Source organism: Ceratosolen solmsi, unplaced genomic scaffold, assembly GCF_000503995.2.
Source record: "Ceratosolen solmsi marchali unplaced genomic scaffold, CerSol_1.0 scaffold31, whole genome shotgun sequence".
Taxonomy (NCBI): domain Eukaryota; kingdom Metazoa; phylum Arthropoda; class Insecta; order Hymenoptera; family Agaonidae; genus Ceratosolen; species Ceratosolen solmsi.
The window spans coordinates 60,247-75,773 of NW_011948432.1; the positions used below are offsets into that span (position 1 = coordinate 60,247).

General features: G+C 21.5%; 1 protein-coding gene across 2 annotated transcripts in view; it reads right to left on the reverse strand.

The window, feature by feature from the left end:
• LOC105364275 (uncharacterized) overlaps nt 1–15,527 on the reverse strand; it is a 42,366-nt gene that overhangs the window by 2,475 nt on the left and 24,364 nt on the right. For both annotated transcript variants that reach the window (XM_011502161.1, XM_011502162.1), the window contains exon 2: nt 4,561–4,817. In XM_011502161.1, coding sequence (XP_011500463.1) covers nt 4,561–4,817 — 257 coding nt within the window. The remainder of the gene's footprint in view (nt 1–4,560; nt 4,818–15,527) is intronic.

Sequence of the window (15,527 nt, forward strand, 5' to 3'; positions counted from 1 at the left end):
GTATTTCTTAAATATTATTTTAAGAAAATGAAAAATTAATTAATGAAAAAAATAATATCTTAAAAATATAAAATATATTTTCATGAATTATATGAACAAATGTTCGCTTTATATTTAGTCATCACTATTTCCGCTTTATATAGCTTTTAACGACTATAAGTAAATCCAATAGATTTTTTATTTTTTTTTATTTTTAATTTAAAATTTTATTTTTTCAATTGATATCAATTCTGTATTTATTATTATAACATTTTTTTTTTTAATCAATAAGTTGTTAGTTATATAATAAAAAGAAAAAATTGTAAGTAGGTAGTGAGATCCCCGTACAATGTGTTGAAGATATTAAAGCATCTATAGGCGAGTAACTATAAATTGAGAATTAATATTACTTTCAGGTAACTATTTTTACAGTCTATTTTGAATCAATGATGAATAATTCAAAATAAAATTTAATATTTTGTTTTCAAAAGAAAATAAAACTAGAGCTGTACATAAAATAATTGTACTTTAAGAGTCAAAGCATTTATTTTGCTCTTTATATGAATTTAAATATTAGTAACTTATTGTTAGAATATAAATCGGAATACACGAACACTTTTTCACGATATACGATACATTTTTAATATACATTCTCAATTACTTTAAATATGCTCAAAGTTAAAATCTATTCATAATGTAAATATCTAATTAAAAATGTGCTTTATCCGTAAATTCGTTGAAATGTTATTTATCTTAAAAAAGAATTAAATTTGTATTTATTTTAATTGTTTTTGATAATAATTTTATAGTTTTTATTAATATAAATATTATATATAATAAACAGAGAATATTTATTGGCATAAGCTCTTCCTGTGTATTCTATATTGTGCACTTATTGTACTTGTTAATTATTGTCAATAATTAAAAATCATATTTATTATCAATTATCATACATTATATACATTATTTGAATACTCTTATGTTATTAATAAGTAATCTAAAATTTTTATTATTCAATTATTAATTGCCATAAAATAATAAAATGTCTCTACTCTGCTACTTCAAAGACTGAATATTAATCAATAAAACATAATTTAGTCCTTGAAGGGTTAATTCAAATTCATAAATAAGTATAGAAGCTTACGAGATCTAGTAATTACAAAGAGAAAATAATCAAAATATATATTAAGGGTAGGCGTAACTCTAACCTAAATGGAAAAATTCATCCCTTTGGTATTGTTTTAAATATATTCTTGAAAAAGTAGGACTTTAATAATTATTACATCTCGATATAATATTCTATCCATTTAAATTAATTTTGCCTTATAATATATTTTATGATTTTTTTTTCAGTTGAATTTTATGGTTTAATTTTTAATTATATTCAGCTACCACAATTTACTATTATCTAATAAATTATTTACTTTATTGTACTATAGAAACTTTGTATGTTTTGATCGATAACAGTGCTTTGAACTATTGTATAAACATAATTTTTACAAATATTATGCATAGCACAAAATAGAATATATGATGATAGTTTATGATTTGTAATGTTTCTAAATATAATTACTGGAACTTTTCAGATAAAATTGAATACGATAGATTATTATATAGAATACTTTTTTAAATTAAAAAAAAAACTAAATAATATTTTAGTTTCTTTATTATTTGAGTAAGACAAAAATTTTATATGACTATGAATCATTTTTATTGATTGTTTTAACAAACAGAATATTGAAATGCAGTGGTATATCTTATACTAACAATCACACTTATATTTATACATTATATTTTTATGCTTACTAAACAAAAAATTAATTTTAATTCATTTATAATTTCTCAAAATAATCGAATATATGTATATAATAGCATATATTAAAAATCAGAATTAAAGAGATTTATCAATAGATATAATAATAATTCAGTAATTTATTATTTTTAGAGACTTATTTATTTAATTAACTTTTAATAATATTTCATTTACATTTTTTGTTCGAAAACAATTTTTCATATATATAAAATTATTTATTTTTGTATATATTTTAATATATCGTTTGTCAAAGATGTTTCACTTCCAATCGTAATTACTAATTTTCATTGGCGTCATTATAAAAGTTGAATGACAAAAGTTCTCTTTATCAAGTTTATCTAATATGAAATTATTAATCTCCACGATATTTAAGGAAATGAAACAGATTGTTATTTTAATTGATCCTTAATTAAACTCAATTTGTAAACATAATTACTGATCGAACATACATCTCAACATATTAAACAATATTTAATATCGCAAGTCAATTTTAAATTAACAAATATAACTTAGAATCTGTACGTTGTAGAAAGTCTTACAAAAATCTATTAAAAATATATTCCATATTTCTTACTATAAGTTTAATAATTATTTATAAGATCAGACGCTATCGTATGTGCTACGTAAATGAATAAGTATAATATGTATTATAAGTATAATATGTATAAGTATAATATGGCAAAAGATAAAAATTTATAATAAATGATGTTTCCTTATGTAGAATATGATATGTTGTAAATAAATACAATAATACAGTTTGAACTTTTATATTACAATTAAACAAACATTCTCTTTAACAATTCGATTCGATTAGATTTCAAACCGGACAAGTTAAAATTGAAGATATAATTTAATAAATACTTATGAAAACAACTATAACGTGCTTTTACTGCTCAATAAATGTTATTCTATAAATATTCAATAAATAACATGAAACTAACTTCAAACATCGATCAGAGACAAGATCGTTGACTTATATATTATACAAATTTTATACATATACAAAATCTGATACTCATTACACAAATAATAATAAAAGAATATAGGAAATAAATATAAGTAGAAAAAATAAATGGACATGGCCAAAAGTGTGCACAATTATTAAGAAGAAAAGTGTAAATTCAATCTAGTAATGTGATAAAAGGGAAATAACCGTCCTTTACCAAAACCAAATATCTCTATCTAGTCAAGTACAGTCTAACGGTGCTTGCGCGATGCATGGAACATTATCTATCATCTATAGATCCTATGAAATGTAGCTTTATTGGCTTAAACGATAAAAAAAATTCATGGTCGAGCACTTAAATAATTTTCAATGGTGTATTATTTTGTCACGTTCATTAATGAATAAATCTAGTTTGTATAGGATTTTATGTACGATAAATCTTTAAGAAAAATAACAAGAATTAGTGACCTACACTCGCATTTCACTAATAGACTAGCTTATCTATATATAGATGTTTGTGTGTGCGTGCGCGCATGCGCGCGCGTGATTTTGTATGCATATGTATGTTTGGATTTATTTGTTTGTAATTATTAAAATTAAAATATAAATTTTTGTGTCTTAATGCAAATGTATTTATTTTAATAATAGTTGAATAATAAATCGTGACAAGTTAATAATAAAGTATTATTAAAAACTGAATAATGACCTTTTAATAAATTTTCAAAATTATTTTTATTTTTATTTATTTGGATATAAATAATGTAATCTGTCAAAAATAAATGAATGCAGGCATACAATATTAACTATATTTGATTGAAATTTCATAATTATCTTTAAATTTGAAGTGTGAAGTTTTCTGTGGAGTTTTTAATATTGATAAAAGAGTCCTTAAGATTAATATTTGATAGCTTTAAAAACCAAAATATCATTTTGTATTTATATTACTAATAAAGTATTTGGTGCAGGTAATAATGAAATTTATATTTGTTAACTTGGAACATTTTAATGAATATTTTTACTTCGTTTTTTTTTAAATTAAAAGGTACAGACATGAATTGGCACGTATTATACAAATATAATAACAATGCATTTTAACTTTCAGGAAACAATATACATTATCATGAAACAACGAATTTGTTCAATAATTCTATATATCGATAATCTAGTTTAAATTTGTAGTTTGACTATAAACTTGAGATGTGATATTAGATACAAATTATTAAATGTGAGAAAATTTTACAGAAAATCTATTCATATTATTATGCACTATGAATAAAATGCAATACTAATTTCCTGAATTGACAGATATAATTATACTTTACTCGCCTATCAACAAATGTAATTGATATTCATTCTTTAAATAAATTACAAATAGATTTAATCGACAATTAAATATTATTACAAAAGTATTTTGCAGACTATTATTTTATGTTTTCAATTTATTTAAAATTTCACTTTACTATTGAAAATAAAGCGATAAAATTATTACTTTTAGAATGACTTCATTTTGTAATTGTCAAGATTTGTACTTCACAACAAGGTAATGTGTAATTATATAAATAGAATAAGCTTTGGCTCGACCATCTGAAATATTTCAGAAGAATTTCTTTAATATTATTGCATCGTCGAAGCGTTCAAACTTTACAAAGCGATGAGATTTTAATAACAATGTGAAGAATTGCTCAAGTAGCCGTGGAAATGAGAGGTGGTCTGCAAGTATCGTATTACGAGATGCGCGGCAAGTAAAGTAGAGAAGAGACTTCATTGGCAGCGCCCAAGAGTCCTATGAGCTGAACGAGCTGGATTATGAATAAAAACTGACCTGGGCAGTAATGGGATGAGTCGTTCGTTGCGTCTGGGAGCTCGACCTCGTCGGTGGGGCGTGCAACCAGCAGCACATGGCCGCGCATATTAGGAGAGCACCGGCGACGATGCAGGCAACCCCGACGTACCTCACGGGCTCCACGTAATTCTCGGCAAGGCCCAACCAGTTTATCAGGGCGCCAACGCACAGTAAAACCATTCCGTACCTGTAGGGCCGCTGCGACCTCCTCGACTCCTCTATCATCATTTCTGAAACTATCGCGTAATTATTTATTTGTTTATTTATTTATTTATTGATTAATTATTGATTGTTAAGCCAGCTTATATAAAGAATTCGTTATCGCTATTACTGACATCGTTATTTCATTATAAGCCTCCCACTCAAAATTATTGCTGACGACTAGCTATTTTTTTGGTTTTGCTGCTCGTTTCTCATGATCGTTAAAATCCTAGCACTGACTTTCCATATTTTGAAATAATTCTCATGACTAATTAATTTTTACAAATGAAATTTTGTATGTACATTTAATGGAGAATGATTGTGTCCAAAATAATCTTGATGCACAATCCATATTAAACGAACCGCTTGGTAATGTTATTCATGTAACAATTTTTTTCGGTTGTAATAAATTATTTTCAGCAGAACCACTAATTATGTCTATCACGTGAACACAAATAATATGAATCAATATCTCTTTATTTTTTAAACTGTTGCGTCATCAATTTTGCACTTTTCATATAATCGCAAATCGTAATTCTCCGTAACAGATAAAAACTGGATACATGAATTGTTGCTCAAATCTTCGAATTTATCATATTTACAAAGAAAAATATTGTACTACAATAGCTTGAATTAACTTCCTTATAAAATACATACGTTCTTTACTTAATAAAAAATATGTTATTTAGATTTAAATAGTTTTTTAATAAAATGACCAGTGTATTTACATAATGGCATTAAAACTTAGATTTAGTTATAAATAATTGTGAATAATAACCTTACAATAAATGAATAATATTATACTGTAGGTAAATACAATTAAATAAAATTATAATGATTTAAAAAATAAAACTGAACTTTCTATTCATTTAAAACTTAATATGGTAATAAAATATTCAATACGATAATACTAAATTTTTTTTTCATACCTAGTTGTATTAAATTATTATTGTTAATTGATTATTATTTTCATAATTTTATATATTTTTACGATTTATAATTTCAAAATAAAAAATAATTTAAGTAACCTGTAATAATATTTAAATATGTTAGTTCAATCTATTTGTTCTCGTTGATTACTCTTATTCTTTAATTTTTAGTTTCACGAATCTTATTTAATCATATTCAGCATATTATTGTGTATTTCTAGACATTAACATCGTACGTAGATTCTTTGATAATAATGCAAATAAAATAGTAAATGTTCAAATAAACTTCATCAAAATGATTCATTCGACTCATAATGTCGTACGATCGCTGATAAGCCAACATTGTCGCTCGGCCAATAAAAGAGCTTCAAAATGAAAACAATTAAAATGCGCACGATAAATTGCAATGGATGGGTTCATATAAATCCATACTTTTAAATATTCTCCTTTTCCTTTTATTTTTTATAATAGACTATAATTTAATGTATATAGTTATTTTATGACATAATTTAATGTTTTATATTTCTTTATTGTCGCTTATATATACGGACGTATAATAGGTGAAATAAGAATTCAACAAAGGAGGCAAATGAATTTCAGTTACAGCAGCATTCCTTTGCTTAACAATGTTTGAAACTTTTATTAAGAATTTGAAACTATAAGAAAATTGAAAGTTTTTCTAGACTAGTGTAAAATTACAAAAAAAAAAAAAATAATATGTACAAATATTATTAACCTTATGAAGATTTTGTTTCCTATTTTATTCGAACGGTATTTCTATTTACACACTTATAAAGGCTTTATATAATAGTTCATTGTATATTATATATATATAATACTTTAATACTGAATTGATGGTATATAGTACAGAACTCCTCGTCATGCTAATATCATAATATATCCACAAAATCGATTTTGAATAAATAAAAGAAATAATGACTTGTTTACTAAAAACATAAATTTTATATTATTTGGGATGATCAATTCATTTTATAATTCATACTTCGATAAGTTTCTATAATAATATTACATTAATTATAGAGCTATTCTTTTTTGCAAATTAATAGATTTAAATAGGTATATCCATTTTATAGTTGAGTTACAATAAAAAAAAAAATTTTTTTTATTTCAATAATATATTTTATATGCACATTATAATATGTAATAAATTAAGAAAATTGATGATAGTATGAAAGATATTTCAAATAATCCTTTCTCAAATAAAAAATTAAATTTTATATTAATTGAAAATCCTTTCTCAATACAAATACAAAATTATTTCGTATATAAATTACAATACTTTTTTTATGAAAATTTTTATGAAAATTTTGTGAAATTACCTTTAATTGTATGAAAGTTTATATTTCTTTTTTATATCTATAAATGTTCATGAATTTTTAAATTATTCCTATATTTAACAATAGTATTTATCATATTCGTTCAATTATTGATTAATGTTTGTATTTATATTAGCTTTGACTGAAAGTTTATCACTGAATTATTATAATTGAATTATACATAAGTTATTCCATACATAATGATAATTGAGTAATATATAAAATTATAGATTTTTATAATTTTTATAGAAAATTTAGCTCTTTATTGTTAATTAATTGATGTACATTTATAAATTTTATAAAATTTGCGTTAACTGATATAATTGTTGTATGTTAGTTGATGTAATTAACGTTTGTTTCGTATATACTTATTTTCAGTTGACGAATTCTTAAAATTGAATTCATTGAATCCATTATCAATATTTTTACGAGATATCATAAAATTCTATTTCATCATTAAATCAGTAACAATAAACCGCTAAATATTTTTTTCTTTTCTCAATGGATACATAATAATGCATAATGGAAACTTCATATTTCATCATTAAATTACATAGAACCATGCTAATTCATATTTATTTATAAAATAAAAAAGATTCATTTTACGTTGGGTCAGCTTTATTGTGAAATTGCCTTTAAGTCAGTTGACGTGTGGAATTTCTCGCCATTGAATAGCAAAGAAATTAGTTCAACTTGTTAGTAACTAGTTCAATCTGCATCGTAGCCTAAAGTAGTGTTTTATTAACATATTTCTAGTTACAAGTAAACTGTCGATTTTGTCATGTATTATCCTTGATCCATTTGAATATTTGAAGTCAAAGATAAAAAGTTTAAAAATTGAAAATTGAATATCGAATATGATATTTGCTTAATTAATGAATAAAATTACTTTTAAAAGTAAGCTCGTACTTTAAGCAATCAATTACTTTAACGTGTATTTTACAGTACTGTAATTTATTGTTTTATAAACGTTTCTCTCAAATATTACTTTACAATTAGACTGGTCTGATCGATAAGTACATCGTTATACTTCTTCGAATGAGGGCTCTAAATTTATATAATTAATATTAAAATTAAAAAAATTTTATATTGACGAGACTAATTTTTCATACTTGAAAACATTATTACAAATAATATAGGCATATCAAATAGGCAAAATTAGACACGAAATGGGAACACGCAATTCTAAACATTATGCATGCGCACGTGGGTCTAAACATTAAACGTTAGTAAGTATATTTATCTATATATAATGTATGTATATATAATATATAAATATATTTAAAAAATGCTATTAGTAGTTAATTATAATGACATTGTTAAAGCAAATCAATCATTTGTATTCGTGCCAGATGATTATTACAAACATAAAATCATTATTTTCAAAAAGATAAAGAAACTTCAGCGATTAGTCAAACTATCTTTTAAGAAGTTAACAGAGTTATATGGTATTCTAGCATAATTGATATTTTCCAAGGAAAAAAATTAAAATCTTTAAAAAACATGTGTAATAAACATACTTTAATTATGATTTGACTTTTATAGAATGAATTAATGAAAAATATACTTTTACTATAAAAATATATATAAAAACTTTTATAATTGTAAATAAAAGCGTGTATATTATTGGGCAACTTTATTTGCACATATTTTTATTTAAAATAAAAAATGATAAATCATCTGAAACATAAGTTCTATCAAATTAAAATGATACGGAATAATATGGTCAAAGTATAACTCACATTAACATTAATAGAATTCATTAAAAAATATAAGGAATAAATTAAGAGGCTTAAGTATAAAATATAAATTAATGTGTTCGTTAAAATATTAAATAACTAATACTGTTAGAGAAAACGTAATAAATCGCAAATATTGCAACGTAATAATCATTAAATAATAATATTCAGTATAAATTGTTATATAATTTTGTAATAAAAAATAGAAAAGATATTGTCATTTAAAAAGATATCTAAAATAATATAAAATAATAAAATTAAACGAAATAAGTAAAATAAATAATAAAATAATAGTAAAAGTATATAATTAATTTAAATAATAGGGTATTCGAATAAATATTCAAGGTCATAAAAAATAATAAAAAGAATAATACTTATGATTAATATATAGTACAAAATTGATTAAAATAATATTCGAATTCGCGTTAGAAATTTAAAATTAATACTTAAGTAAAATCTATTTTTTTCGGGACTTGAAATTCAATTTAAATCACACGATTTTATCAATAAAATAGTCATTGTACGATGAGATGAGATTAAAATTTGGTAAAATCAATATATAATTTTTTATTTCAAAATAAATAAAAAAAATGTTAATTATTTCATAAGTTATTTTCAGTAGGAGACTACAGTAGAATACTAAATTATGAACAACAAAACATTTATTTATCACATTATTTGAATCTATATATAATTTTTATATGACTATTTATTTGTTTTATTTTCTTTTATTATAAAAGCATAAAATAAGTTAAAATTTCTAAATCTCAACAGATCGTAATCATGAATATTATTGGTACATATATATCAATGAGTTTATAATAAAAGCATTATGTAAATATAATGTTATTAATGATGACAAATAAAAAATTTCTTATATAATTTATTAATAAAATAAAAATGAATAATTTTGAATCAATGTTAATAAATATAAAGAGAGAATGCAGAACGTAAATGGTTCAGGTTTTTAATATAAAAAGAGATATAAAGAAAGAAATATAAAGAAACAAATATCTTTTTATGCGATGGATTAGAAGAGACGATACTACATTATATGTGATAAATGTCCAGACTCATTCAGCTGAAAATATGTCAAATGCAATATAAACTACCTACTGTCATAATAGGTGCATAGATAAGAAGTTCCAACATCACTTATAATCCGGTGAATCAAGTATATGTATGGACAGTGAAAAAGAAAATCTTGAGTAACTTTAGTAACATTGACATTTTTTATTCTACCTTTACTGTAAATTTTTCTTGTAAATATTTGTAAAAGATGAAACGAGGGACGAAAATTAATTAAGATTGAAATATTAAGAAGATTAAAATTAAGACAAAAATATTGTTCCTATCAGGAAGTTATATTTTAGTAATTTTAATATGGCCTGCTATTTTTATACTATCTGGTAGAAAGAAAAAGATAGAAATTTTATACTAATAAAAAAAACTGTCTATTTTATTACATATTTATATTAAAGGTAATAAACAGTATCTACTCTTATAAATTTCGTATGGCAGTCAAAGTTTCAGTTGTGTACAGACACATGTCTAGAGAGTGTAGTATCTACGGACACATGTTTAAAGCATATAGTTCACAGTTTGATACCTTATCAAACTATGAAAAAAATATAGTTATGTATATAGTTATCATTTACATTCAGTATGAATAGTCAGTTTTTTTAGAAAGCACGAAATAGTATTGATAATTAAACCTTGCGGCTCTTACTAGTCGGAATGAGTATGACTTAAAAGTCCAGCTTTTCCAAACTGAAAAATGCGTTTATAGTAAATTACTTACTGTAATATTCTTTATAACTTTAGATATGCTGTAATATAATATATCTTTTTAAATTGTATATCTGTTGTTTTTACAATATTATATATATATATATATATATATATATATATATATATATATATATAAAGTACAAACAGAGTTCTAGTTCATTATAAAAACAAATACTAATTGTTATAATTCTAAAAATTGTTGTAATAATTTTGCACTACTATACTGAGTCAATTAATCAACTGTTATGAAAATTAGAAATTTTCTTCAAAAATATAGAATTTTTTTCTAAATTTAACAAATAGATGGATTTCCATAAAATTAATACATATTGGTTATTATATGATATAACAGTATTAAACTAATTCTATTTTCGCATACAAATATTTTTCAATATAAAATATTTTAAAATTTGAAAAAGCTATATGTGATTTTGTCATTCTAGAGCTTCGAGTTAATTAGCATTATCATTATTCTTTTTAATCCAGGTGTTTATGAAATAAATTGTAAATTTTTATAAAAAATGTCAGTAAAACAAAGTAAAATAAAACATATATCTGTTACATAAGCTATAACCATATACGAATATGTGTTGTATATATTTAATCCAAAGGAATAAACGTAACCAATACTTTGAAATAAAAAGTGTAAATATATCAGTAAGACTTTAAAATAAATATACAATTACTGATATATTAAAAGTACATTATAAAAGGAATACAAATTTCACTATTCTACTAAATTTATTATTAAATAGAGAATAAAAATAATTTTTATAAAATAATATATCGAATTACCAATTAATAGCATAAATTAATATGGATAACTAAATTTCATATTATAGTGTATTAATAGAATTTTGTACTATTAATGTTTATAATTCGTACATTCTTATAATATATGTAGGTTTATTGTAACAATAAATTTTAAAATGAATTTCTAAAATGAAAATAGATAGTTAAAAAAAACATAATAGTGAAATTAATTTAATAAAGTAAAATTTTTAGATTCTATTCTGAATTTATTTAAAATAATATTGTGTTAATATATACTTAGTAATGGAGAATTATTATTGTAAAATTATTAAACCATAATAATGTATGTTTTATTATTCTTTGGATAAATATATTAAATACTGTCGGTTTATTAATATCATTTGTATATATATATTGTAAAAATTGAAGTCAAAATACACATATTATTTATAAAAGAAATAAATGTTTAGTTTTTTTAAAATATTATCGAATATTATTAAATTATTGAAATTCATAATAAAATCAAATTCAAGTAATAATATATTCAAAATAATTGATACTTTAATTTAAAATTTTTGTTCTTATCTAAAATCACATTTATTTTAGATTAAATTTTAATATTTGTTTTATGGAAATAAGCATGAAATGATAGCTGAAATAAATAAGGAATATCCAATTAATAATCCAATCTAAAAATATTGTTAACAATACATTATATTGTAACAATACATTGTATATTCATAAACTACTTTCTTATGTATTTTATAGAATTTTTATTTATTTAGAAAATAATTACTTTTATAATAGAGATATTAAAAACATTAATAGATTGATAAATATTAAAAAAAAAAAAATAGGTAATAATATGTGTTATATTTGATAAACCTTTTAGGTAGTGTAATAATCAGACTTTTAATTAATACGTGAAAATATTATTGAATTCATCATGCTTTTATAAAAAAACAATATTTTTTAATTAAATCGAAATATATTGGAACTATATTATTCATTATATGATATTGATAATAAAATAGTATAACTTTTTATTCCCAAGAAAACAGTTTTGAATTAAAAATAATTTATTCCTAACTATGCTAATCATAAGTCACGAAAAACTCATTATTGCTGACTGATATATACAATACATACTTTAACAATTGTCAATATCTATTTTAAGAATCATATTCTTAAAGTACATTCAATTGCTAAGATTTGACATAAACAGTATTCTCGGTAACTTTTTACCTTCATGCGCTGATAGATATTCAATGAAAGATATTTAAATATTGTTTAGTTTTCAAAAAAAGATAAAAACCTGAGTAATATATGGTAGACATTAAATATAGAATAAATTTACAAATTGCAGCTGATATATGTTTTCACAAACTTAAATATTTAAATATTCAAATACTTAAATATCACATATATTCAAATTTATTATTACAAATTAATGATTATATAAACATAACACGAGTACATAAATATTTGTTTTAATAATAGATATATAATACTTCACTTAATTACGAACCTTTATTAATAAATCTTTATTATAGAGCTTTGCATAATAATTTTACCTACCTATAATATACTATATTTCCTAAAGGTTTTGTAAAATTTGAACGAAATATTAAATATAATATTAATAAATTTACAAATAAAATCTTTTTGGATATTCAAATTAAGTTACGATTGTCATTAACAAAATATTTACTGAAAGTACATATGTTATAAAATATGCAGACATTCTATTATTCTCTAATTTTACATAATTCATTGATATTAATTTATATATAGATAAAAATATATTTATTCTTATTTTTAATAATGTAAATACACACATATACATGTATATATATCGACTTGTTTCACATATAACTATGCATATTATATTAATTTTTGTACTTGACAAGTGTATTGAAAAAATATTGTGTGCTTACATCATGTTTACATCATATAATATATAGAATAATATTGATTGAAACTTATTTTTCTTCAATCTACAAATATAGTATTTTGTCCGATTGATAAATCAAAGCCTTTTATACCGTTATATATGTAATCATAGTTTATCATATTAAATATATAGGATTTACTTATATGAATGATTTTATTATTCTTTGTTAAGTATTGTAGAGATTAACATTATCAGTATTAATTTGATCTGTTGATTAGAGTTTGGATTTTAAAATAACAAAATTCTTAATTATATTTATACAGCTGCGGAGAAAATTTCGTGGTTAATGAGTCAAAATTTTATATGAGAATTAGTATAAAAGTATTTATTTTATATTATTAACTTTATATTATATATTTCATTGAGTAATGATTATCTTTTGAATTTTAGATCAAAGCAAATGTCAAATTCATATCATTAATATTTTTAAATATTTATTTGTTTATTTCTTGATTTAAGTTTACTTAATGTAAATTACATAAGATATTTAATGAATTTCCATATCAACAAAATTTTTTTTACATTAATTTTCTATATTAACGAAATTAATAAGAAACCAATTAATCATTATGTTTTTAGTTGTGTATTATCAGTTTCTTGTTCAACCTGATATACTTATAGCAATATTTGCAATACAATTTATAAAAAATGCAATTATTCAAAAAATTTGAAAAACAAAATTTTAATAATATAGTAATAAGTTTAAATCTAATTGATTAGGAAGACGGATTATGTTCTTAAATCAATAAATTCATTGTAATTATTAAAAAGTAAAAAATATATTATGTTATAAACTAAAGTAATTTAATTTGGAAATTTTTTAATGCTATTAATTTCTAAATTTATATAATACAATGTGCATAATTTTATAAAAAAATTAAGATCAACAGATTTATGAGCGTAACAAAAAATTAATATGATAAAAATTATATTAACAATACGTTTTACCAGTTTATAAGTTTATACAGTAAATTAATTTCCGTATTAGTTTGGAAATTAATAGTGAATTTCATTCCATTAGCAAAGTTCAAATGTATTCAAAATCGTTGATCGATAAATTACAAAGTTAAAATGTTAATCAGGTAAATCGAAAATAGCCAAATTTTTAACGTATATTATTTACAAAACATAGTAAAATTAATGTAATAGGCTACTTATTTATAGGATATCAATTAATTTTTAAATCATTTTAATCCATACGAAACTCAATGAGCGATAGTTTAAATATATAATTGCAAAACTAATAAATGTAAGTAAGAGTAAATTAAAATAATTCAGTAATGAACTATATTACAATCAAACAAATACCTTCGTATAATATAATTCATAATTTATTCAAACTAATGTATATTGTACTATCATATATAAAATATCAATGATAAGACTTAATTTTATAAGCAAAGCTGAAATAATTTTAATTATTTATAATGTTAAATGAATTTTATTTATTTTTTATTAATGAATGTAATTTCGAAAATATGTTTAAAATATCCATAAATTAACTTTCGAAGTGGATTATAATGTAAATTAATATATATGTTTGTTTTATAATATTGCTGATGAAACCCATTCAATAAGCAACATTCTTGCTCTAAACAAAAAACATGTCAACCATCACATAAACGTGATCAAAACAAGAACTCTTTTCTCGATCATTGAGTTTCGTTCTCTTTAGGAATTAACAAAGATTTCCTAATTCGAGAACCATGTGTCAAGAGCATTTGAGTGGCAATATAACATTGGGAACATCAAATTTGCCGTATGTTTATATACTTAATATACAATCTTCATATAGTAATATAAAATAAAATTTATTCATATTACACATTATTAATTAAAATATATAGAATATATATAAAACCGATATATTCCTCTATAAATTAATATTAACAATAAAATCATACTGATAATTTCTTTTCAAAACAATTACTTTGACTTTCCAAACGACATATATTAAAGAATATATATATATATCAGATATGTATATTCAATGCGATTATGAATTTTATATTTATTTTATAATTGCAAATAAATACTGATATAGATATATATACATATATATAATTTAAACATATATTTTAAAAATTCTTTGAACGCATTATTAACTAAAAATTATAATATTAAATTATTTCTTAAATTTAATAATAAATTAAATGCATAATTATAGTATATATAGACAATCCGTGTTAAATTTTAATTATATCAATTTTTATAGTTTTATCTAGGCTCTATTTATGATGTT